Source organism: Pleurodeles waltl, chromosome 4_2 (assembly GCF_031143425.1).
Source record: "Pleurodeles waltl isolate 20211129_DDA chromosome 4_2, aPleWal1.hap1.20221129, whole genome shotgun sequence".
NCBI lineage: Eukaryota > Metazoa > Chordata > Amphibia > Caudata > Salamandridae > Pleurodeles > Pleurodeles waltl.
Genome location: NC_090443.1, coordinates 942,471,296 through 942,498,467, shown reverse-complemented (window position 1 = coordinate 942,498,467; position 27,172 = coordinate 942,471,296). Strand labels below are relative to the sequence as shown.

The 27,172-nt window shown below is 47.3% G+C and overlaps 1 protein-coding gene across 2 annotated transcripts in view; it reads left to right on the top strand.

Moving 5' to 3' along the window:
- LOC138293502 (vitamin D3 hydroxylase-associated protein-like) overlaps positions 1-27,172 on the top strand; it is a 731,360-nt gene that overhangs the window by 297,178 nt on the left and 407,010 nt on the right. The window contains exon 4 of one of the 2 annotated variants that reach the window (XM_069232741.1): positions 24,549-24,673. In XM_069232741.1, coding sequence (XP_069088842.1) covers positions 24,549-24,673 — 125 coding nt within the window. Of the gene's footprint in view, positions 1-24,548; positions 24,683-27,172 lie in introns of both variants that reach the window. The other variant, XM_069232740.1, reaches the window with a different exon arrangement.

The following is a 27,172-nucleotide window of genomic DNA, read 5'->3' as shown; positions in this document are numbered from 1 at the left end:
GACTGGATGGTAATGTAATGTAGGACTTGCAGGACACTTAGGGGGTTATTACAACTTTGGAGGAGGTGTTAATCCATCCCAAATGTGACGAATATACCACCAGCCGTATTACGAGTTCCATAGGATATAATGGACTCGTAATACGGCCGGTGGTTGGAGTTGTAATAACTTCACGGCAGCGTTATCACGCGCTCCTCCTGACTCCTGGCACCGTCTCCATCGTACAAGACTCGTGGAAACTTTAAGGCTTAAGACTGGGGCCTCTTGGACCCCATGATAGCATTATCTGGTTCTACGGATACACCATAGGACCTATTCCCATGAATACGGCAAGCCTCATATTGTAACGACAGGAGTGCCAGCCATAAATTTTGGCAAGACTGATCATAACCAGTGGATATAAAGTTACACCTAAGGGGCGACAGAAGCCTAATTGGAATAAATCTTTTTACATACTTGAATCTATGAGCCTTGAAAAAGTCCATGAGGACGAAACACGTGTTGGCTGTTTTCTGATCTCTCACATGCTTTATTTCACATAAAGACACGTTCACCATTGGAATACCGTGTCTTCTTTTGCAAGATCATGGATTAAAATATATTTTGCAACTCTACTCATCTTGGACTGCATATTTATTATACAGATTTCGAGTGCCCTGGTCCTTTGTTCTTTTCCACGGCTGGTGGTATATCCGTCACTTTACCGTCACTTTTGGGACGGATTAACACCTCCTCTAAAGTTGTAATAACCCCCTCAATTCTGTATTCCCATCCTGCCAGCCCACAGATGTTACTTGCAGTTCATGGTAGGCCACAAGAACATTCAGTTCACCATGCTCTGCTTTGGTCTTACCAGCACCCCTCTGGAGTTCACCACGGTGATGGTAGTGGTTGCAGCTCATCTGAGCAGATCAGGGATTTCAGTCTTCCTCTATCTCGATGACTTGCTGTTGAAGGAGAACTTGCCCCAGATTGTTGTCTCCCACCTCCAGACTATAGCGGATCACCTACATTTGCTGGAGTTCACTACAAACATGCAGAAGTCACACCTGACTCCCTCTTAGACACTCCCTTTCATTGGAGCTGTTCTGGACACACAGTGGAGTTTCGGGTTTATCCTCCCAAGCGACGAGTCCAGGATCTTCAGGCTATGATATCGATGTTTCAGCCTCTAACCTGGCTTTCAATGAGAATGACTCTGAGGCTACTGTGCTTCATGTCCTCCTGCTGGTGACACATGCAAGATGGCATATGCAGGCTCTGCAGTGGGACCTGAAGTTCCAGTGGATGCAGCATCAGGGGAATCTCTCCAACAAGGTCCAGATCTCAGAGGGAACTGAGCAAGATCTGCAGTGGTGGTTGAAAAACCACAATTGGGTAAGAGGCAGATCCCTCTCCCTTCCCCAAACAGATCTAACAGTAGATATAGATACATCACTACTGGGATGGGGCGGCCATTTGAGAGAAGTGGAGATCAGAGTAATCTGGTCTCTGTCACAATCCAGACGCCATATCAACCTGTTGGAGCTCCATGCCTTCCAGATAGCATTGAAGGCATTTCTTCCCTCTATCAAGGAAAAGATAGTGCAGGTGTTCACAAATAGCACCACTGCCATATGGTACTGCAACAAGCAGGACGGGTGAGGTCACATACCTCTGGTCAAGAGGCTCTGCACCTCTGGACATGGCTGGAACAGCAGAGCACATCCCTGGTGGTTCAACATCCGATGGGCTTTCTGAATGCCAGAGCAGACAAACTCAGCTGAAAATACCTAGCAGAACACAAATGGTGTCCCCATTCAGAGGTGGTGCAAGGTCTCTTTCAGCAGTTGGAAGAGCCTTAATTAGATTTGTTCACCTCTCTCAATGTCAGCAGTTTTGTGCATTGTAGTTTCCCAGGAGGCAATTGCTCACAGACATTTTTCATTGGATCGTACTCTGCATTAAGATATGCTATGTACTGGCCAAACATCAACCACCGGAAGGTTTGCGGGCTCATTCTGAGGAAGCTACCGCCACGACCACTGCATTACCACATGGAGTTCTATTTCTTGACATCTGTCAGGTGGCAACATGGGCTTCTCTGCACACATCTACCACTACTACCTAGACAGTCCGGTTCTTAGGGATGGGTACTTTGCCCATTCCGTCCTGCAGGATTTTTTAGTTTGATATTGATTCATAAACCCACCACCAGGATGGTATTGCTTGGGTATCTATTCAAAGTTAAGGAATCTGTGACTAGAAGCCTCTATCAGAGTAACAGAAAATATCTAGTTGCAGATTCCTTATCGACCCACCCATACTCTCAGCTCTGCAAACTGATTTCTAGGGGCAGGGACTCCCTTTCAGGGCCTTAGTTTTGACGCATCGGTAGCCAGTGTTCTTCATGGCTCTGCACTTCTGCCGTGGAAAACCTTGACCATCAGCACTCCGCGTGGTGCCTATGTAGGACCTGTGAGGTGATATCCGGCTCAGATGATGCAGATGACAGATTCAGAGCTTATCGATGCCATCTAACGGCGCGCAGGGGTACTGCTGAAGAAAAATCTCCACATCCATTCTTATGCTGGGGAGGAAATTCAAAGGTAAGGAATCTGCAGCTAAATAATGTCTCTACCAGAGAAGGTCTTACCAAAGTTAATTAACTTGTTCGTCTAGAAGTGTACTGAGGTGAAGGTATCTGAGGTCCAGTATGTATACCCAGTTGTGCCTTTGAAGAGGGTAGAAGATTCTACAGGCAGCCTTTGTGTGTTGCTGTCTATGAGGTATACACAAAGGCCAACTATCAACTGCACCCAGTTATGTGATTCAGAGATAGGCTCCAGGTACCAAATGGCTAAGGCAGGAAAATGGCAACTTTCTACAAGTTGCATTTTGAAAATTGTAATTTACAGTCTGACTTCACCATAAGTTAGGATTTCTCATTGTAATACCAGAGACACCAAACATGAACTCGTTGTCTTCTCCCATCTGGAAATTACACTTATAAAATGTAATAAGATGACTCCAATGTTATTTGTTGGGAGAGGTAGATCTTGAAGTTCTGAAAAATGAATTTTATAGTTTTTCACTACAAGGACATGTAAAGCTTAACCTCTTCTGTGCCTTGGACGAGATGATCTCGTCCAAGGCTACAGTTCCCCTGTGCCTTGGACGAGATCATCTCGTCCATGTCACAGGGGAACTTGGGGGCGCGCTAGCGCGCCCGCGTGCACCCCCCTACCCTCCCCAAGTCGGGGATGGAAGGGGAAGAACTTCCCCTTCCACCCCCGACCCCCCCCCCCTCCCCCGTGACGTCAGCGCGCGCGCTGATTAGTCACAGGGGCCTCCCTGTCGTGCTGGAAGCTCTGCTTCCAGCGCGACGATTGAAAGAGAAATGCAAAAGCATTTCTCTTTCAATCACTGGGAGGCCCGGAGGGGCTTCAAAGGGAAGGAAAAGTATTTCCCTCCCTTTGAAGTCCCTCCGAGGGTTTCAAAAGCCGGATTGCTTGCAATCCGGCTTTTGAAACCCCACTAGACACCAGGGATTATTTTTTTTTCCTGTTATTGACAAAAGGGAGCGACCCCTTGGGCAAGGGTCGCTCCCAGGGGGGGCATATTTTCGGAAAGGCCTTTTCTGCCCCCAGGGGGGGCAGAAACCTCTAGGCACCAGGGACCATATTTTTTTTATTTTTTTTTTATGTTTCATTTTATTTTTTTGGGTGGGGAGCGACCCCTTAGGCAAGGGTCGCTCCCCTTGGGGGAAAATTATATTTTGCCCATTTCTGCCCCCCTTGGGGGCAGATTGGCCTATTTTGATGAGGCCAATCTGCCCCCAAGGGGGGTAGAAACCACTAGACACCAGGGAGTTTTTTCTTTGCGTGAATTTCACGCAAAGGGAGCGACCCCTTAGGCAAGGGTCGCTCCCTGGGGGGGAGGGCAATTTATTTTAGGCCATTTCTGCCCCCCCTATTATTATTTTCGGAAAGGCCTTTTCTGCCCCCAAGGGGGGCAGAACCCTCAGGGCACCAGGGCAAATTTTTTTGTTGTGTTTTTTTTTTTGTTTGTTTGTTTTTTTCGAGATGGGGAGCGACCCATCAGGCAAGGGTCGCTCCCCTGGGGGGCAAATTGTATTTAGGCCATTTCTGCCCCCCTTGGGGGCATATTGGCCGATTTTAGGTCAATCTGCCCCCAAGGGGGCAGAAACCACTAGGCACCTGGGATTTGTTTTTTGGCGCCAATTTCACGCAGGGGGAGCGACCCCGTAGGCAAGGGTCGCTCCGGGGGGGGGGGGGCAAATTTATTTTAGGCCATTTCTGCCCCCCCCCCTCCCGGGGCCGGCTGAGCTAGAGGCCACACTCCACAGGTAGGCACTTTGCAAAAAAACACCTCTGTTTTCTGTGAAAAAATATGTTCTGTCCACGTTGTGTTTTGGGCCATTTCCTTTCGTGGGCGCTAGGCCTACCCACAGAAGTGAGGTACCATTTTTATCGAGAGACTTAGGGGAATGCTGGGTGGAAGGAAATTTGTGGCTCCTCTCAGATTCTCGAACTTTCTGCCACAGAAATGTGAGGAACATGTGTTTTTTTAGCCAAATTTTGAGGTTTGCAAAGGATTCTGGGTAACAGAACCTGGTCCCAGCCCCGCAAGTCACCCCTCCTTGGATTCCCCTAGGTCTCTAGTTTTCAGAAATGCACAGGTTTGGTGGGTTTCCCTAGGTGCCGGCTGAGCTACAGGCCAAAATCCACAGATAGGCACTGTTTTCTTCCAAAAATTTGGATGTGTCCACGTTGCGCTTTGGGGCGTTTCCTGTCGCGGGCGCTAGACCTACCTACACAAGTGAGGTATCATTTTTATCGGGAGACTTGGGGGAACGCTGGGTGGAAGGAAATTTGTGGCTCCTCTCAGATTCCCAAACTTTCTGCCACAGAAATGTGAGGAACATGTGTTTTTTTTAGCCAAATTTTGAGGTTTGCAAAGGATTCTGGGTAACAGAACCTGGTCCGAGCCCCGCAAGTCACCTCTCCTTGGATTCCCCTAGGTCTCTAGTTTTCAGCAATGCACAGGTTTGGTAGGTTTCCTTAGGTGCCGGCTGAGCTAGAGGCCAAAATCTACAGGTAGGCACTTCGCAAAAAACACCTCTGTTTTCTTCCAAAAATTTGGATGTGTCCACGTTGCGCTTTGGGGCGTTTGCTGTCGCGGGCGCTAGGCCTACCCACACAAGTGAGGTATCATTTTTATCGGGAGACTTGGGGGAACGCTGGGTGGAAGGAAATTTGTGGCTCCTCTCAGATTCCTGAACTTCCTGCCACAGAAATGTGAGGAACATGTGTTTTGTTAGCCAAATTTTGAGGTTTGCAAAGGATTCTGGGTAACAGAACCTTGTCCGAGCCCCGCAAGTCACCCCTCCTTGGATTCCCCTAGGTCTCTAGTTTTCAGAAATGCACAGGTTTGGTAGGTTTCCCTAGGTGCCGGCTGAGCTAGAGGCCAAAATCTACAGGTAGGCACTTCGCAAAAAACACCTCTGTTTTCTTCCAAAAATTTGGATGTGTCCACATTGCGCTTTGGGGCGTTTCCTGTCGTGGGCGCTAGGCCTGACCACACAAGTGAGGTATCATTTTTATCGGGAGACTTGGGGGAACGCTGGGTGGAAGGAAATTTGTGGCTCCTCTCAGATTCCAGAACTTTCTGCCTCAGAAATGTGAGGAACATGTGTTTTTTTAGCCAAATTTTGAGGTTTGCAAAGGATTCTGGGTAACAGAACCTGGTCCGAGCCCCGCAAGTCACCCCTCCTTGGATTACCCTAGGTCTCTAGTTTTCAGAAATGCACAGGTTTGGTAGGTTTCCCTAGTTGCCGGCTGAGCTAGAGGCCAAAATCTACAGGTAGGTACTTCGCAAAAAACACCTCTGTTTTCTTCCAAAAATTTGGATGTGTCCACGTTGCACTTTGGGGCGTTTCCTGTCGCGGGCGCTAGGCCTACCCACACAAGTGAGGTATCATTTTTATCGGGAGACTTGGGGGAACGCTGGGTGGAAGGAAATTTGTGGCTCCTCTCAGGTTCCCGAACTTTCTGCCACAGAAATGTGAGGAACATGTGTTTTTTTAGCCAAATTTTGAGGTTTGCAAAGGATTCTGGGTAACAGAACCTGGTCCGAGCCCCGCAAGTCACCCCTCCTTGGATTCCCCTAGGTCTCTAGGTTTCAGAAATGCACAGGTTTGGTAGGTTTCCCCAGGTGCCGGCTGAGCTAGAGGCCAAAATCTACAGGTAGGCACTTCGCAAAAAACACCTCTGTTTTCTTCCAAAAATTTGGATGTGTCCACGTTGCGCTTTGGGGCGTTTCCTGTCGCGGGCGCTAGGCCTACCCACACAAGTGAGGTATCATTTTTATCGGGAGACTTGGGGGAACGCTGGGTGGAAGGAAATTTGTGGCTCCTCTCAGATTCCTGAACTTTCTGCCACAGAAATGTGAGGAACATGTGTTTTTTTAGCCAAATTTTGAGGTTTGCAAAGGATTCTGGGTAACAGAACCTGGTCCGAGCCCCGCAAGTCACCCCTCCTTGGATTCCCCTAGGTCTCTAGTTTTCAGAAATGCACAGGTTTGGTAGGTTTCCCTAGGTGCCGGCTGAGCTAGAGGCCAAAATCTACAGGTAGGCACTTCGCAAAAAACACCTCTGTTTTCTTCCAAAAATTTGGGTGTGTCCACGTTGCGCTTTGGGGCGTTTCCTGTCGCGGGCGCTAGGCCTACCCACACAAGAGAGGTATCATTTTTATCGGAAGACTTGGGGGAACGCTGGGTGGAAGGAAATTTGTGGCTCCTCTCAGATTCCTGAACTTCCTGCCACAGAAATGTGAGGAACATCTGTTTTGTTAGCCAAATTTTGAGGTTTGCAAAGGATTCTGGGTAACAGAACCTGGTCCGAGCCCCGCGAGTCACCCCTCCTTGGATTCCCCTAGGTGTCTAGTTTTCAGAAATGCACAGGTTTGGTAGTTTTCCCTAGGTGCCGGCTGAGCTAGAGGCCAAAATCTACAGGTAGGCACTTCGCAAAAAACACCTCTGTTTTCTTCCAAAAATTTGGATGTGTCCACGTTGCGCTTTGGGGCGTTTCCTGTCACGGGCGCTAGGCCTACCCACACAAGTGAGGTATCATTTTTATCGGGAGACTTGGGGGAACGCTGGGTGGAAGGAAATTTGTGGCTCCTCTCAGATTCCCGAACTTTCTGCCACAGAAATGTGAGGAACATGTGTTTTTTTAGCCAAATTTTGAGGTTTGCAAAGGATTCTGGGTAACAGAACCTGGTCCGAGCCCCGCAAGTCACCCCTCCTTGGATTCCCCTAGGTCTCTAGTTTTCAGAAATGCACAGGTTTGGTAGGTTTCCCTAGGTGCCGGCTGAGCTAGAGGCCAAAATCTACAGGTAGGCACTTCGCAAAAAACACCTCTGTTTTCTTCCAAAAATTTGGATGTGTCCACATTGCGCTTTGGGGCGTTTCCTGTCGCGGGCGCTAGGCCTGACCACACAAGTGAGGTATCATTTTTATCGGGAGACTTGGGGGAACGCTGGGTGGAAGGAAATTTGTGGCTCCTCTCAGATTCCAGAACTTTCTGCCACAGAAATGTGAGGAACATGTGTTTTTTTAGCCAAATTTTGAGGTTTGCAAAGGATTCTGGGTAACAGAACCTGGTCCGAACCCCGCAAGTCACACCTCCTTGGATTACCCTAGGTCTCTAGTTTTCAGAAATGCACAGGTTTGGTAGGTTTCCCTAGTTGCCGGCTGAGCTAGAGGCCAAAATCTACAGGTAGGTACTTCGCAAAAAACACCTCTGTTTTCTTCCAAAAATTTGGATGTGTCCACGTTGCGCTTTGGGGCGTTTCCTGTCGCGGGCGCTAGACCTACCTACACAAGTGAGGTATCATTTTTATCGGGAGACTTGGGGGAACGCTGGGTGGAAGGAAATTTGTGGCTCCTCTCAGATTCCCAAACTTTCTGCCACAGAAATGTGAGGAACATGTGTTTTTTTTAGCCAAATTTTGAGGTTTGCAAAGGATTCTGGGTAACAGAACCTGGTCCGAGCCCCGCAAGCCACCTCTCCTTGGATTCCCCTAGGTCTCTAGTTTTCAGAAATGCACAGGTTTGTTAGGTTTCCCTAGGTGCCGGCTGAGCTAGAGGCCAAAATCTACAGGTAGGCACTTCGCAAAAAACACCTCTGTTTTCTGTGAAAAAATATGTTCTGTCCACGTTGTGTTTTGGGCCATTTACTTTCGTGGGCGCTAGGCCTACCCACAGAAGTGAGGTACCATTTTTATCGAGAGACTTAGGGGAATGCTGGGTGGAAAGAAATTTGTGGCTCCTCTCAGATTCCCGAACTTTCTGCCACAGAAATGTGAGGAACATGTGTTTTGTTAGCCAAATTTTGAGGTTTGCAAAGGATTCTGGGTAACAGAACCTGGTCTGAGCCCCGCAAGTCACCCCTCCTTGGATTCCCCTAGGTCTCTAGTTTTCAGAAATGCACAGGTTTGGTAGGTTTCCCTAGGTGCCGGCTGAGCTACAGGCCAAAATCCACAGGTAGGCACTGTTTTCTTCCAAAAATGTGGATGTGTCCACGTTGCGCTTTGGGGCGTTTCCTGTCGCGGGCGCTAGGCCTACCCACACAAGTGAGGTATCATTTTTATCGGGAGACTTGGGGAACGCTGGGTGGAAGGAAATTTGTGGCTTCTCTCAGATTCCCGAACTTTCTGCCACAGAAATGTGAGGAACATGTGTTTTTTTAGCCAAATTTTGAGGTTTGCAAAGGATTCTGGGTAACAGAACCTTGTCCGAGCCCCGCAAGTCACCCCTCCTTGGATTCCCCTAGGTCTCTAGTTTTCAGAAATGCACAGGTTTGGTAGGTTTCCCTAGGTGCCGGCTGAGCTAGAGGCCAAAATCTACAGGTAGGCACTTCGCAAAAAACACCTCTGTTTTCTTCCAAAAATTTGGATGTGTCCACGTTGCGCTTTGGGGCGTTTCCTGTCGCGGGCGCTAGGCCTACCCACACAAGTGAGGTATCATTTTTATCGGGAGACTTGGGGGAACGCTGGGTGGAAGGAAATTTGTGGCTCCTCTCAGATTCCTGAACTTCCTGCCACAGAAATGTGAGGAACATGTGTTTTGTTAGCCAAATTTTGAGGTTTGCAAAGGATTCTGGGTAACAGAACCTTGTCCGAGCCCCGCAAGTCACCCCTCCTTGGATTCCCCTAGGTCTCTAGTTTTCAGAAATGCACAGGTTTGGTAGGTTTCCCTAGGTGCCGGCTGAGCTAGAGGCCAAAATCTACAGGTAGGCACTTCGCAAAAAACACCTCTGTTTTCTTCCAAAAATTTGGATGTGTCCACATTGCGCTTTGGGGCGTTTCCTGTCGCGGGCGCTAGGCCTGACCACACAAGTGAGGTATCATTTTTATCGGGAGACTTGGGGGAACGCTGGGTGGAAGGAAATTTGTGGCTCCTCTCAGATTCCAGAACTTTCTGCCACAGAAATGTGAGGAACATGTGTTTTTTTAGCCAAATTTTGAGGTTTGCAAAGGATTCTGGGTAACAGAACCTGGTCCGAACCCCGCAAGTCACACCTCCTTGGATTACCCTAGGTCTCTAGTTTTCAGAAATGCACAGGTTTGGTAGGTTTCCCTAGTTGCCGGCTGAGCTAGAGGCCAAAATCTACAGGTAGGTACTTCGCAAAAAACACCTCTGTTTTCTTCCAAAAATTTGGATGTGTCCACGTTGCGCTTTGGGGCGTTTCCTGTCGCGGGCGCTAGACCTACCTACACAAGTGAGGTATCATTTTTATCGGGAGACTTGGGGGAACGCTGGGTGGAAGGAAATTTGTGGCTCCTCTCAGATTCCCAAACTTTCTGCCACAGAAATGTGAGGAACATGTGTTTTTTTTAGCCAAATTTTGAGGTTTGCAAAGGATTCTGGGTAACAGAACCTGGTCCGAGCCCCGCAAGTCACCTCTCCTTGGATTCCCCTAGGTCTCTAGTTTTCAGAAATGCACAGGTTTGTTAGGTTTCCCTAGGTGCCGGCTGAGCTAGAGGCCAAAATCTACAGGTAGGCACTTCGCAAAAAACACCTCTGTTTTCTGTGAAAAAATATGTTCTGTCCACGTTGTGTTTTGGGCCATTTCCTTTCGTGGGCGCTAGGCCTACCCACAGAAGTGAGGTACCATTTTTATCGAGAGACTTAGGGGAATGCTGGGTGGAAGGAAATTTGTGGCTCCTCTCAGATTCCCGAACTTTCTGCCACAGAAATGTGAGGAACATGTGTTTTTTTAGCCAAATTTTGAGGTTTGCAAAGGATTCTGGGTAACAGAACCTGGTCTGAGCCCCGCAAGTCACCCCTCCTTGGATTCCCCTAGGTCTCTAGTTTTCAGAAATGCACAGGTTTGGTAAGTTTCCCTAGGTGCCGGCTGAGCTACAGGCCAAAATCCACAGGTAGGCACTGTTTTCTTCCAAAAATGTGGATGTGTCCACGTTGCGCTTTGGGGCGTTTCCTGTCGCGGGCGCTAGACCTACCCACACAAGTGAGGTATCATTTTTATCGGGAGACTTGGGGGAACGCTGGGTGGAAGGAAATTTGTGGCTCCTCTCAGATTCCCGAACTTTCTGCCACAGAAATGTGAGGAACATGTGGTTTTTTAGCCAAATTTTGAGGTTTGCAAAGGATTCTGGGTAACAGAACCTGGTCCGAGCCACGCAAGTCACCTCTCCTTGGATTCCCCTAGGTCTCTAGTTTTCAGAAATGCACAGGTTTGGTAGGTTTCCCTAGGTGCCGGCTGAGCTAGAGGCCAAAATCTACAGGTAGGCACTTCGCAAAAAACACCTCTGTTTTCTTCCAAAAATTTGGATGTGTCCACGTTGCTCTTTGGGGCGTTTCCTGTCGCGGGCGCTAGGCCTACCGACACAAGTGAGGTATCATTTTTATCGGGAGACTTGGGGGAACGCTGGGTGGAAGGAAATTTGTGGCTCCTCTCAGATTCCAGAACTTTCTGCCACAGAAATGTGAGGAACATGTGTTTTTTTAGCCAAATTTTGAGGTTTGCAAAGGATTCTGGGTAACAGAACCTGGTCCGAGCCCCGCAAGTCACCCCTCCTTGGATTCCCCTAGGTCTCTAGTTTTCGGAAATGCCCAGGTTTGGTAGGTTTCCCTAGGTGCCGGCTGAGCTAGAGGCCAAAATCTACAGGTAGGTACTTCGCAAAAAACACCTCTGTTTTCTTCCAAAAATTTGGATGTGTCCACGTTGCGCTTTGGGGCGTTTCCTGTCGCGGGCGCTAGGCCTACCCACACAAGTGAGGTATCATTTTTATCGGGAGACTTGGGGGAACGCTGGGTGGAAGGAAATTTGTGGCTCCTCTCAGATTCCTGAACTTTCTGCCACAGAAATGTGAGGAACATGTGTTTTTTTAGCCAAATTGTGAGGTTTGGAAAGGATTCTGGGTAACAGAACCTGGTCCGAGCCCCGCAAGTCACCCCTCCTTGGATTCCCCTAGGTCTCTAGTTTTCAGAAATGCACAGGTTTGGTAGGTTTCCCTAGGTGCCGGCTGAGCTAGAGGCCAAAATCTACAGGTAGGCACTTCGCAAAAACACCTCTGTTTTCTTCCAAAAATTGTGATGTGTCCACGTTGCGCTTTGGGGCGTTTCCTGTCGCGGGCGCTAGGCCTACCCACACAAGTGAGGTATCATTTTTATCGGGAGACTTGGGGGAACGCTGGGTGGAAGGAAATTTGTGGCTCCTCTCAGATTCCCGAACTTTCTGCCACAGAAATGTGAGGAACATGTGTTTTTTTAGCCAAATTTTGAGGTTTGCAAAGGATTCTGGGTAACAGAACCTGGGCCGAGCCCCGCACGTCACCCCTCTTTGGATTCCCCTAGGTCTCTAGTTTTCAGAAATACACAGGTTTGGTAGGTTTCCCTAGGTGCCGGCTGAGCTAGAGACCAAAATCTACAGGTAGGCACTTCGCAAAAAACACCTCTGTTTTCTTCCAAAAATTTGGATGTGTCCACGTTGCGCTTTGGGGCGTTTCCTGTCGCAGGCGCTAGGCCTACCCACACAAGTGAGGTATCATTTTTATCGGGAGACTTGGGGAACGCTGGGTGGAAGGAAATTTGTGGCTTCTCTCAGATTCCCGAACTTTCTGCCACAGAAATGTGAGGAACATGTGTTTTTTTAGCCAAATTTTGAGGTTTGCAAAGGATTCTGGGTAACAGAACCTGATCCGAGCCCCGCAAGTCACCCCTCCTTGGATTCCCCTAGGTCTCTAGTTTTCAGAAATGCACCGGTTTGGTAGGTTTCCCTAGGTGCCGGCTGAGCTAGAGGCCAAAATCTACAGGTAGGCACTTCGCAAAAAACACCTCTGTTTTCTTCCAAAAATTTGGATGTGTCCACGTTGCGCTTTCGGGCGTTTCCTGTCGCGGGCGCTAGGCCTACCCACACAAGTGAGGTATCATTTTTATCGGGAGACTTGGGGGAACGCTGGGTGGAAGGAAATTTGTGGCTCCTCTCAGATTCCTGAACTTCCTGCCACAGAAATGTGAGGAACATGTGTTTTGTTAGCCAAATTTTGAGGTTTGCAAAGGATTCTGGGTAACAGAACCTTGTCCGAGCCCCGCAAGTCACCCCTCCTTGGATTCCCCTAGGTCTCTAGTTTTCAGAAATGCACAGGTTTGGTAGGTTTCCCTAGGTGCCGGCTGAGCTAGAGGCCAAAATCTACAGGTAGGCACTTCGCAAAAAACACCTCTGTTTTCTTCCAAAAATTTGGATGTGTCCACATTGCGCTTTGGGGCGTTTTCTGTCGCGGGCGCTAGGCCTGACCACACAAGTGAGGTATCATTTTAATCGGGAGACTTGGGGGAACGCTGGGTGGAAGGAAATTTGTGGCTCCTCTCAGATTCCAGAACTTTCTGCCACAGAAATGTGAGGAACATGTGTTTTTTTAGCCAAATTTTGAGGTTTGCAAAGGATTCTGGGTAACAGAACCTGGTCCGAGCCCCGCAAGTCACCCCGCCTTGGATTACCCTAGGTCTCTAGTTTTCAGAAATGCACAGGTTTGGTAGGTTTCCCTAGTTGCCGGCTGAGCTAGAGGCCAAAATCTACAGGTAGGTACTTCGCAAAAAACACCTCTGTTTTCTTCCAAAAATTTGGATGTGTCCACGTTGCGCTTTGGGGCGTTTCCTGTCGTGGGCGCTAGGCCTACCCACACAAGTGAGGTATCATTTTTATCGGGAGACATGGGGGAACGCTGAGTGGAAGGAAATTTGTGGCTCCTCTAAGGTTCCCGAACTTTCTGCCACAGAAATGTGAGGAACATGTGTTTTTTTAGCCAAATTTTGAGGTTTGCAAAGGATTCTGGGTAACAGAACCTGGTCCGAGCCCCGCAAGTCACCCCTCCTTGGATTCCCCTAGGTCTCTAGGTTTCAGAAATGCACAGGTTTGGTAGGTTTCCCCAGGTGCCGGCTGAGCTAGAGGCCAAAATCTACAGGTAGGCACTTCGCAAAAAACACCTCTGTTTTCTTCCAAAAATTTGGATGTGTCCACGTTGCGCTTTGGGGCGTTTCCTGTCGCGGGCGCTAGGCCTACCCACACAAGTGAGGTATCATTTTTATCGGGAGACTTGGGGGAACGCTGGGTGGAAGGAAATTTGTGGCTCCTCTCAGATTCCTGAACTTTCTGCCACAGAAATGTGAGGAACATGTGTTTTTTTAGCCAAATTTTGAGGTTTGCAAAGGATTCTGGGTAACAGAACCTGGTCCGAGCCCCGCAAGTCACCCCTCCTTGGATTCCCCTAGGTCTCTAGTTTTCAGAAATGCACAGGTTTGGTAGGTTTCCCTAGGTGCCGGCTGAGCTAGAGGCCAAAATCTACAGGTAGGCACTTCGCAAAAAACACCTCTGTTTTCTTCCAAAAATTTGGGTGTGTCCACGTTGCGCTTTGGGGCGTTTCCTGTCGCGGGCGCTAGGCCTACCCACACAAGTGAGGTATCATTTTTATCGGGAGACTTGGGGAACGCTGGGTGGAAGGAAATTTGTGGCTTCTCTCAGATTCCCGAACTTTCTGCCACAGAAATGTGAGGAACATGTGTTTTTTTAGCCAAATTTTGAGGTTTGCAAAGGATTCTGGATAACAGAACCTGGTCCGAGCCCCGCAAGTCACCCCTCCTTGGATTCCCCTAAGTCTCTAGTTTTCAGACATGCACAGGTTTGGTAGGTTTCCCTAGGTGCCGGCTGAGCTAGAGGCCAAAATCTACAGGTAGGCACTTCGCAAAAAACACCTCTGTTTTCTTCCAAAAATTTGGATGTGTCCACGTTGCGCTTTGGGGCGTTTCCTGTCGTGGGCGCTAGGCCTACCCACACAAGTGAGGTATCATTTTTATCGGAAGACTTGGGGGAACGCTGGGTGGAAGGAAATTTGTGGCTCCTCTCAGATTCCTGAACTTCCTGCCACAGAAATGTGAGGAACATGTGTTTTGTTAGCCAAATTTTGAGGTTTGCAAAGGATTCTGGGTAACAGAACCTGGTCCGAGCCCCGCGAGTCACCCCTCCTTGGATTCCCCTAGGTCTCTAGTTTTCAGAAATGCACAGGTTTGGTAGTTTTCCCTAGGTGCCGGCTGAGCTAGAGGCCAAAATCTACAGGTAGGCACTTCGCAAAAAACACCTCTGTTTTCTTCCAAAAATTTGGATGTGTCCACGTTGCGCTTTGGGGCGTTTCCTGTCACGGGCGCTAGGCCTACCCACACAAGTGAGGTATCATTTTTATCGGGAGACTTGGGGGAACGCTGGGTGGAAGGAAATTTGTGGCTCCTCTCAGATTCCCGAACTTTCTGCCACAGAAATGTGAGGAACATGTGTTTTTTTAGCCAAATTTTGAGGTTTGCAAAGGATTCTGGGTAACAGAACCTGGTCCGAGCCCCGCAAGTCACCCCTCCTTGGATTCCCCTAGGTCTCTAGTTTTCAGAAATGCACAGGTTTGGTAGGTTTCCCTAGGTGCCGGCTGAGCTAGAGGCCAAAATCTACAGGTAGGCACTTCGCAAAAAACACCTCTGTTTTCTTCCAAAAATTTGGATGTGTCCACGTTGCGCTTTGGGGCGTTTCCTGTCGCGGGCGCTAGGCCTACCCACACAAGTGAGGTATCATTTTTATCGGGAGACTTGGGGGAACGCTGGGTGGAAGGAAATTTGTGGCTCCTCTCAGATTCCCGAACTTTCTGCCACAGAAATGTGAGGAACATGTGTTTTTTTAGCCAAATTTTGAGGTTTGCAAAGGATTCTGGGTAACAGAACCTGGTCCGAGCCCCGCAAGTCACCCCTCCTTGGATTCCCCTAGGTCTCTAGGTTTCAGAAATGCACAGGTTTGGTAGGTTTCCCCAGGTGCCGGCTGAGCTAGAGGCCAAAATCTACAGGTAGGCACTTCGCAAAAAATACCTCTGTTTTCTTCCAAAAATTTGGATGTGTCCACGTTGCGCTTTGGGGCGTTTCCTGTCGTGGGCGCTAGGCCTACCCACACAAGTGAGGTATCATTTTTATCGGGAGACTTGGGGGAACGCTGGGTGGAAGGAAATTTGTGGCTCCTCTCAGATTCCTGAACTTTCTGCCACAGAAATGTGAGGAACATGTGTTTTTTTAGCCAAATTTTGAGGTTTGCAAAGGATTCTGGGTAACAGAACCTGGTCCGAGCCCCGCAAGTCACCCCTCCTTGGATTCCCCTAGGTCTCTAGCTTTCAGAAATGCACCGGTTTGGTAGGTTTCCCTAGGTGCCGGCTGAGCTAGAGGCCAAAATCTACAGGTAGGCACTTCGCAAAAAACACCTCTGTTTTCTTCCAAAAATTTGGGTGTGTCCACGTTGCGCTTTGGGGCGTTTCCTGTCGCGGGCGCTAGGCCTACCCACACAAGTGAGGTATCATTTTTATCGGGAGACTTGGGGAACGCTGGGTGGAAGGAAATTTGTGGCTTCTCTCAGATTCCCGAACTTTCTGCCACAGAAATGTGAGGAACATGTGTTTTTTTAGCCAAATTTTGAGGTTTGCAAAGGATTCTGGATAACAGAACCTGGTCCGAGCCCCGCAAGTCACCCCTCCTTGGATTCCCCTAGGTCTCTAGTTTTCAGACATGCACAGGTTTGGTAGGTTTCCCTAGGTGCCGGCTGAGCTAGAGGCCAAAATCTACAGGTAGGCACTTCGCAAAAAACACCTCTGTTTTCTTCCAAAAATTTGGATGTGTCCACGTTGCGCTTTGGGGCGTTTCCTGTCGCGGGCGCTAGGCCTACCCACACAAGTGAGGTATCATTTTTATCGGAAAACTTGGGGGAACGCTGGGTGGAAGGAAATTTGTGGCTCCTCTCAGATTCCTGAACTTCCTGCCACAGAAATGTGAGGAACATGTGTTTTGTTAGCCAAATTTTGAGGTTTGCAAAGGATTCTGGGTAACAGAACCTGGTCCGAGCCCCGCGAGTCACCCCTCCTTGGATTCCCCTAGGTCTCTAGTTTTCAGAAATGCACAGGTTTGGTAGTTTTCCCTAGGTGCCGGCTGAGCTAGAGGCCAAAATCTACAGGTAGGCACTTCGCAAAAAACACCTCTGTTTTCTTCCAAAAATTTGGATGTGTCCACGTTGCGCTTTGGGGCGTTTCCTGTCACGGGCGCTAGGCCTACCCACACAAGTGAGGTACCATTTTTATCGGGAGACTTGGGGGAACGCTGGGTGGAAGGAAATTTGTGGCTCCTCTCAGATTCCCGAACTTTCTGCCACAGAAATGTGAGGAACTTGTGTTTTTTTAGCCAAATTTTGAGGTTTGCAAAGGATTCTGGGTAACAGAACCTGGTCCGAGCCCCGCAAGTCACCCCTCCTTGGATTCCCCTAGGTCTCTAGTTTTCAGAAATGCACAGGTTTGGTAGGTTTCCCTAGGTGCCGGCTGAGCTAGAGGCCAAAATCTACAGGTAGGCACTTCGCAAAAAATTCCTCTGTTTTCTTCCAAAAATTTGGATGTGTCCACGTTGCGCTTTGGGGCGTTTCCTGTCGCGGGCGCTAGGCCTACCCACACAAGTGAGGTATCATTTTTATCGGGAGACTTGGGGGAACGCTGGGTGGAAGGAAATTTGTGGCTCCTCTCAGATTCCTGAACTTTCTGCCACAGAAATGTGAGGAACATGTGTTTTTTTAGCCAAATTTTGAGGTTTGCAAAGGATTCTGGGTAACAGAACCTGGTCCGAGCCCCGCAAGTCACCCCTCCTTGGATTCCCCTAGGTCTCTAGTTTTCAGAAATGCACAGGTTTGGTAGGTTTCCCTAGGTGCCGGCTGAGCTAGAGGCCAAAATCTACAGGTAGGCACTTCGCAAAAAACACCTCTGTTTTCTTCCAAAAATTTGGGTGTGTCCACGTTGCGCTTTGGGGCGTTTCCTGTCGCGGGCGCTAGGCCTACCCACACAAGTGAGGTATCATTTTTATCGGGAGACTTGGGGAACGCTGGGTGGAAGGAAATTTGTGGCTTCTCTCAGATTCCCGAACTTTCTGCCACAGAAATGTGAGGAACATGTGTTTTTTTAGCCAAATTTTGAGGTTTGCAAAGGATTCTGGATAACAGAACCTGGTCCGAGCCCTGCAAGTCACCCCTCCTTGGATTCCCCTAGGTCTCTAGTTTTCAGACATGCACAGGTTTGGTAGGTTTCCCTAGGTGCCGGCTGAGCTAGAGGCCAAAATCTACAGGTAGGCACTTCGCAAAAAACACCTCTGTTTTCTTCCAAAAATTTGGATGTGTCCACGTTGCGCTTTGGGGCGTTTCCTGTCGCGGGCGCTAGGCCTACCCACATAAGTGAGGTATCATTTTTATCGGAAGGCTTGGGGGAACGCTGGGTGGAAGGAAATTTGTGGCTCCTCTCAGATTCCTGAACTTCCTGCCACAGAAATGTGAGGAACATGTGTTTTGTTAGCCAAATTTTGAGGTTTGCAAAGGATTCTGGGTAACAGAACCTGGTCCGAGCCCCGCGAGTCACCCCTCCTTGGATTCCCCTAGGTCTCTAGTTTTCAGAAATGCACAGGTTTGGTAGTTTTCCCTAGGTGCCGGCTGAGCTAGAGGCCAAAATCTACAGGTAGGCACTTCGCAAAAAACACCTCTGTTTTCTTCCAAAAATTTGGATGTGTCCACGTTGCGCTTTGGGGCGTTTCCTGTCACGGGCGCTAGGCCTACCCACACAAGTGAGGTATCATTTTTATCGGGAGACTTGGGGGAACGCTGGGTGGAAGGAAATTTGTGGCTCCTCTCAGATTCCCGAACTTTCTGCCACAGAAATGTGAGGAACATGTGTTTTTTTAGCCAAATTTTGAGGTTTGCAAAGGATTCTGGGTACCAGAACCTGGTCCGAGCCCCGCAAGTCACCCCTCCTTGGATTCCCCTAGGTCTCTAGTTTTCAGAAATGCACAGGTTTGGTAGGTTTCCCTAGGTGCCGGCTGAGCTAGAGGCCAAAATCTACAGGTAGGCACTTCGCAAAAAACACCTCTGTTTTCTTCCAAAAATTTGGATGTGTCCACGTTGCGCTTTGGGGCGTTTCCTGTCGCGGGCGCTAGGCCTACCCACACAAGTGAGGTATCATTTTTATCGAGAGACTTGGGGGAACGCTGGGTGGAAGGAAATTTGTGGCTCCTCTCAGATTCCAGAACTTTCTGCCACAGAAATGTGAGGAACATGTGTTTTTTTTAATCCAAATTTTGAGGTTTGCAAAGGATTCTGGGTAACAGAACCTGGTCCGAGCCCCGCAAGTCACCCCTCCTTGGATTACCCTAGGTCTCTAGTTTTCAGAAATGCACAGGTTTGGTAGGTTTCCCTAGTTGCCGGCTGAGCTAGAGGCCAAAATCTACAGGTAGGTACTTCGCAAAAAACACCTCTGTTTTCTTCCAAAAATTTGGATGTCTCCACGTTGCGCTTTGGGGCGTTTCCTGTCGCGGGCGCTAGGCCTACCCACACAAGTGAGGTATCAGTTTTATCGGGAGACTTGGGGGAACGCTGGGTGGAAGGAAATTTGTGGCTCCTCTCAGGTTCCCGAACTTTCTGCCACAGAAATGTGAGGAACATGTGTTTTTTAGCCAAATTCTGAGGTTTGCAAAGGATTCTGGGTAACAGAACCTGGTCCGAGCCCCGCAAGTCACCCCTCCTTGGATTCCCCTAGGTTTCAGAAATGCACAGGTTTGGTAGGTTTCCCTAGGTGCCGGCTGAGCTAGAGGCCAAAATCTACAGGTAGGCACTTCGCAAAAAACACCTCTGTTTTCTTCCAAAAATTTGGATGTGTCCACGTTGCGCTTTGGGGCGTTTCCTGTGGCGGGCGCTAGGCCTACCCACACAAGTGAGGTATCATTTTGATCGGGAGACTTGGGGGAACATAGATTAGCAAAACAAGTGTTATTGCCCCTTGTCTTTCTCTACATTTTTTCCTTCCAAATATAGGAGAGTGTGTAAAAAAGACATCTATTTGAGAAATGCCCTGTAATTCACATGCTAGTATGGTCACCCCGGAATTCAGAGATGTGCAAATAACCACTGCTCCTCAACACCTTATCTTGTGCCCTTTTTGGAAATACAAAGGTTTTCTTGATAGCAATTTTTTACTCTTTATATTTCAGCAAATGAATTGCTGTATACCCGGTATAGAATGAAAACGCACTGCAGGGTGCAGCTCATTTATTGGCTCTGGGATCCTCGGGTTCTTGATGAACCTACAAGCCCTATATATCCCCGCAACCAGAGGAGTCCAGCAGATGTAACGGTATATTGCTTTCGATAATCTGACATTGCAGGGAAAAGTTACAGAGTAAAACGTAGAGAACAATTGATGTTTTTTTCACCTCAATTTCAATATTTTTCTTTTTCAGTTGTTATTTTCTGTAGGAAACCCTTGTAGGATCTACACAAATGACCCCTTGCTGAATTCAGAATTTTGTCTACTTTTCAGAAATGTTTAGGTTTCTGGGATCCAGCATTGGTTTCATGCCCATTTCTGTCACTGACTGGAAAGAGGCTGAAAGCACAAAAAATTGCAAAAATGGGGTATGTCCCAGTAAAATGCCAAAATTGTGTTGACAAATTGGGTTTTCTGATTCAAGTCTGCCTGTTCCTGAAAGCTGGGAAGCTGCTGAGTTTAGCACCGCAAACTCTTTGTTGATGCCATTTTCAGGGGAAAAACCACAAGCCTTCTTCTGCAGCCACCTTTTCAATTTTTTTTAAAAAAACGAAATTCTCCTTGTATTTTGGCCAATTTCTTGGCCTCCTTCAAGGGAACCCACAAAGTCTGGGTACCTCTAGAATCCCTAGGATGTTGGAAAAAAAGGACACAAATTTGGCTTGGTTAGCTTATGTGGACAAAAAGTTATGAGGGCCTAAGCGCAAACTGCCCCAAATAGGCAAAAAAAGGCCTGGCACAGGAGGGGGAAAAGGCCTGGCAGCGAAGGGGTTAAACCTTTTTATATACATTGCTCTCTGCCCTATGGGCTGTCCAGGGCCTAACGTGAGGGGGCCTAGTATATTTAAAAAAATGAAGGTTTGAGCCTGGAAAAAGGTGTATTTTGCCAGGTTGAAATGGCAATTCAGACTGCACACACACACACACACACACACACACACACACTGCAATGGCAGGCCTGAGACATGTTTAAAGTGCTACTTAAGTGAGTGGCACAATCATTGCTGCAGGCCCACTAGTAGCATTTCATTTACATGCCCTGATTTAAGCTACTTCCATTTTACTAAGGACTTACAAGTACATTAAATATGCCAGTTGGGTGTAAGCCAATCTAACATGTTTTAAGGAGAGAGCACAAGCACTTTAGCAATGGTTAGCAGTGGTAAACCACTTAGAGTCCTTAGGCCAGCAAAAATGAAGTCAGCAAAAACATGAGATCTGAAGGCAAAAAGTGATGGAGAAACCACATCAGGGCTGCCAGGTATGACAGTATGCCTGAAATAGCTTCTCTTCCTAAGAGATACAGGCAATATTTCACTATTGCACTCAATATGGAAAACACCAAACAAATCAATTTTGCAGTCACTTGTCGCCTTGTGTGGCACTTTCAACTCACTATGAACTAAGCTGAGGCACAGTACTGCCATGTCCTACTATATCACCCATGCAATGACAATACATTCTGTAAAATTATCGAGTGATGTCTACAATCCGTCTTCTACATATTAGGTAGTTCAAAACTCTTGTCTCCTCTTTACCCCTTTCATTTCATTTGCAGTACAATTAGAAACAGAACAACATAATTCACTCTGCTCAGGGGCGTAGCTTGATCAGTAAGAGTGTGTGGGGGGGTGAGTTTCAGATTCCCCAACAATCAGGCTGGCACATAATTTTAAATTACATTATACGACAAACAGGGCACACAAGAGGTGCTTACGGAGCAGCAGAAAGGGAGAAGCTGCATATTGGTAGGGGTATTAAGTGAGAGAAAGCACATGAAATATCCAACATTTTTGAAGTTTTTCCAAACAGAGAGATAGGGGGAGTGTGTATGCCTTTTTGTCTGTGTGTTTAAAAATTCCTGAAGAAATCTGAAAGACACAGCACCATACCCGACTGAAAGCACCTGTACCCAACTATCTATCACAAAGTACATTTATTTGGGGGCGTAGCACTCCAAACACCCCACATGTAGCTATGTCTCTGACTCTGCTTTGACAACAGTACTGCTCCTCTTAGTAGGTGTATGGTTGATGGGATCATATTTCTGAGCCTGTTCATGGAGCAAATTCCTCCCTTGTAGTTGTATTACTGTTTTGTTATGCAATAACTTATAAAGATTTATAGAACAACAAAAAAGATTTATAAAGAGGATGCCTTGAATTTAATGGGCCCATCGGCCAAGATACTTTCGGACGGGTGTAAGGGGTTGTTTTCACATGAATGCAATGGCAGTCAATTGCTATGTATGAAATACTTCAAAGTGATGGGGGTTTGGTGCGCTACAAGGGTGCTACAAGGGTGTGCTGTGTGTTTTTGTTTTGTTGGAAATCTTTAACAAACAGATTCCAAAAAAAATAAACATTTCCACAGCAAATACTTGAAGGTTTCTTTTTTCATTATTCAGATCTAATATTGTCTTCAGCAAGGTTCATATCTGAGATGTAGGTACTAACGCTTATCTAATTTAAGGTGATGCACTCGGTTCTTCATGACTAAGAGAAACAAAATGTATTATGGCCTCCTTTACTGAACTACATAAAAAACAGCAAAATGCACCCATTAGGTTTTCAGAGAAGTCACTTGAGTTGGTCTTAACTTCTAGTAGTGTGGACAGTAGGTTTTTCAACTTTTCAGAAGTTCTGTTCTATGTTCAAAATGTGTGAATATGTGTGAAAACTGTCATCCGCAGTGCCACAGTCCTAGCACGAGTCGTGTTGCCATATCAGGTAATGGGGTAAGCACCATCAAGTCAGTGGACATGTTCAGAGCGAGGAAGAGCATAGTAAATACTTTGGTTACAAGAAAAAGCAGAAGCAATGAGAGATGCTCCCTGCTGTGGTTGCCTCTATAACTCACACGCCCATCAGGCACAGTTTTTTCTTCATCAATTTGGCTGCTAATGCGTCAAGGAGATTTTTAATGACGTTATAAAAGTTGTCATGATTGCTTTAATATCTGGGGTAATAAGCAGTGCTTGGTGAGGATATGAGATATAGTTACCTTAGGGCTTGAGTTGTAGTTACTTGAAATAACTATAACTGTTGAATTTCTAATGTTTTGTACTAATTAATTCAGAACTTGTGAGTAATTCAGAACCTAACTATAACTTTCCTGTAACCTTTGGAGTAATTTTAATTACTATATGTTAATCTAACCCCACGCCACGCATGGCCTTTGGCCCTACGGCCAACTCCCTATAACCACCCAACCCCGAACCGCGTAGGCCTGTGGCCAGGCCCTGTGGCCAACCCACTATAACTACCCAACCCCCAATATGTATGGCCGAAGGGTTTGTCTCTCTGGGTGTGAGAATAGGTTTGAGAGGGTGTCTCTGGGTGTGAGAGTGTCTGGGTGTGAGAGTAGGAGCGTGAGGGTCTGAGTGGTTCTGTGAGTGGATGTGTGACAGTCTGAGTGGGTCTGTGAGTTGGTGTGTCAGTGTCTAAGTGGGTCTGTGAGTTGGGTGCATGAGGCTATGAGTGGGTCTGTGAGTGGGTACGTGAGGGTGTTTGTGGGTCTGTGAGTGGGTGTCTGTGAATGGGTGCATGAGTGTCAGAGTGGGTCTGTGAGTGGGTGCCTTGAGGGTCTGAGTGGGTCTGTGAGTGGATGTAGGATGGTCTGTGTGGGTCTGTGAGTGGGCGCGTCAGTGTCGGAGTGGGTCTGTGAGTGAGTGTGTCAGTGTCGCAGTGGGTCTGTGAGTGGGTGCGTCAGAGTCTTAGTGGATCTGTGAGTGGGTGTGGGGGTGTGTGAGTGTCTGTGTGAGTCTGTTATTGGGTGTGTGAGTGTCTGAGTGCTACAATGAGTGAATGAATTAGTGTATGAATGAGTCTGTGAATGTTTTTGTTTTAATTATTTTGCCGATATTCGCTGCAACAGTATATGCGGGGGCTACGCTGAGCATTTTGCATATTCGTGAATATCACGTGTGGTAAAAAAATACTTTTAAGGACATAGTTTCACCCTCAAAGACCCCTATATCACAGCCCTGGGGTCAGGGTACCTCCACCCTGACACTTTCTGTCACGTTTCATTTTATTTTCCAGCCCATGCGACCATGTCACGTTACCTAAAATGGCGGCTGCATCTTTCTGGTCAGAGTGTGGCCAACCAGTCACAGTGTGTTGACGCATGCGTTTGCAAATTCACAGCGATAATCACAAAAATGTCTTGACGGATCGGCGGCCCCAGATATACACATTTATTTCCCCTTTAATATCTGAAAAAGTGCTGAATGGATTTACATCAAATTTCCAAATCGCAATCTGTGTACCATAACCTACCTTTCTGCCAAATCTGGTCTGATTCGATCCAGCGGTTCGGGTTGTAGTAGTGTTCAAAGCTCCTATGGGAATTAACATAGGAAACGCATGTGTTTGAGCCTCCCTATTTTTCTCAGAATGTTTTGTGAAGATTCATCAAATGGTGCCAAAGATATAGGCAAGTCAGAAAAAGCTTTTTCTATGGAAACATGATCCTAACTATAAACTACTGGTGTCCGCCAGTAGGTAGTCATGAGTGGCATAGGGTAACAAGGGCCATGTGTGGCTATTCTACTAGGCTACTGATTACTTGTGGCACTTTACAATGCTGACCACCCTTTTCATAAAATGGAGAACCCTTACTTTTTCAACTTGTGCAAATGTGACGTGTTTGTTAATCATGCACATTTTACTTCCTTTTTTTGCTTATGACATGAAGGGGCTCAGGGTTATGTAAGGATATAGGATTGTTTGTAATTGCGCTCCTTGTCTTTCCTTATGATTGTTTACCTTTGTTCCATTATGTTTGTAGACATCAGCTCTAAATTTGGATTTGTTGTTATTAAGTAAAACATGGTTTCTGACCAGCTCCAGATTGATATGTTTTTTTTTTTTGTCCTTGTAGGGTTATGACAGTTCTTGTGGCCTTTTACAATTTCAAGATGTTCTGGACCAAGAGGATTGTGTGCTCATCCAGGTTTTGAAGAAGCAGGGAGGCATTCCCTTTGTGAAGACTAATATCCCACAGGGGTTGTTTAAGTAATTCTGTGTTTTTTTATGTCAAATGTCTTTTTCTTTTAATTATTATGAAGAAATGAGTGGGGCAGGCCCAGCTGTTTATGCTTTGCACTCCTTTATTCAGCTTGGATACAGGAAGAACATCATTGGGAAAGAGAATACCTCGTTACACCTCAGGGTTTTCATTTGTTCTTGAACAAAGCCAGGCTTGAAAGATCTCCAAGAGCCCGGATCAATCTCTCTCCGTTCTTCTTGACAGTCAAGCTGAACTGTCATCAAATAAGCCTTGCTGGGTCTCAAGGTATGGTTAAGAACATGAAAGAAATAGAGCTTATAGCTACTTTATTTATTTTATTCATTCTTTTCAGAAACCACTGGAGCAAAGTAAGGGTGACTTCAAAGTATTTTTAAATTGTTTTGTTACAGAAGGGGAGTGAAAGGATAAACTGCAGCAACTATAGTCATATATGAAGTTTGAATCTGATTATCATAATGAGACCAGACCTTTATGAATACATGCGTCTTTTTATAGTTCCTGAACTTTAAAAACTAGTCTTCTGAACATAGAAATAAAGGAAGCCAGTTCCAAAATTAAGATCCCTGATAATTAAATCATCAGCCACCAATATTTTGTTTCTTGTAGGTTGGACGTCAAAAAATCTTGTGTTTAGCCGTCCTTAGGCACGTGGTCTCTTGATAGGTCAAAACTATTTTCAAAATTAGTGTTAGTTTTGATGGACCTTTGGAAGACTTGTGCAAAGCATAAGTCATTGAAGTCAACTTTTGTTCTACTGGGGGCAAATGAAGCATCATCAGAGTAGCTGGTGATGTGATGGTGCATTTCAGTCTGAAGGCAAGTTGACTGACAGCATAGTTTGGGCTCTCTTTATCTATATTATTAGCAGGGCGACTAGTATAAATAACATCACAGTAACACTTTCCAAGGAGGACAGAATTGTGTCAGGGACCAGTAAGCTAGCTGTCTTAGTAACTGATCCTGCCAGTGACATTGAGTGCCCAACCATTTTAATGTATTCAGGACTGGAACTACCACAGTTTGAAACTGAAGAATGAAAGGTGAACTGAATACAAGGGTAGGAAAGTTAGTGGGCACAGGTACTGCTGGTAGGCAAGAAAGACTGCAAGAAAGACAACATCAATCATGGAAAGCTGTAACTAAATGCCATAAGAAGCAAATGGAATGGCATTCGCCACCTAAAATAATTCAGGTATAGTTTACTACTATGTCACTCTCAATGCATGTCCATGAGTAATATGAATACAGCAATGTGAGAATCTCTGCACACATTTACCAAACACTACTGCCTGGACAGTTAGGTCCCTAGGGATGGGCACTTTGCCTGTTCAGTCCAGCAGTACTTCCTTGTTTAAATTTGGTTTGCAGATCCACCTCCTGAGATGGTATTGCTTTGGTATCTTTTCAAAGGTAAGGAATCTGCAGGTAGAAGTCTCTATCAGATACACATGTTACCTACCATCAGTTTTGCCTTATCTGGTAGAGACTATGGCTGTCATTTTGATCCCGGCGTTGCAGGCCGCACCGCCGGTTGTGGCGATAATTACCGCCAACAGCTTGGCAGGGCAGACTGCCATATAAAGATGGCAGTAGTGAACTGGCTAGGTCACTACTGCCCATCACCGGGCCTGCATCGACCGCCCTGTGGGATAATGATCCCATTTCCATCAGGGGTTTCCAGGTGGGGTATCCCGCAAGGTAACCCCCTGGCGGAAAGCATACGGGTGACAGGAATTCTCATTCCTGTCACCTGTATGTGACACGCCACCCCCCCCTTGCCACAACCCCAACCCACCCCCCAAGCCCCTAGAACCGCCCCCACCCCCCGAACCCTAAAAACCGACCCCCATACCCCCTCCCTCCAGTCTCCCTGTCGGCCTCCCCAAACCCCCCTCACCATAACCCCCACACCTCCATACAGGTCCACCCAAACCCCGACCCCCCACATCCACATGCACCCATATTCTTACATGCACACACGCATTCATTCACGCAGACACACATCCCCCCTTCACAAACAAACACCCCCATGCACGCACTCACTCAACCCCCCCTTCCCTCTCGGGCAGCACTTACCTGTTCCGTGGCACTGCTCTGGGAGGAAACGGGCTCCTTGGATGCTGGTCTGCCAGCATCGCTGCGCCTTCATACACCACCACGCCTATGACTGCATCATTATAGGCGTGGCGGTGTCTGGATTGATGTGGCAGTGAGGGTGGAGCAGCATCCACCCCCACACCGACCGCGAGCATGGCGCATGGAGGCCCTCACTGCCGGTGAGGCTCCATGCTTCAGAATATGGCGGGATGCCTGCCGCCACCACTGGCGGTCTTCCGGCGACCGTCAGCATGGTCGGCGGCAGGCTATCCCGCCATGTTTAAAATGAGGGCCTATATCTAGTTGTTGATCACTTACAGACCCACCCATCCTGTCTGCTCTGTGAACAGATTTCTAGAGGCAGGTAATTCCCTTTC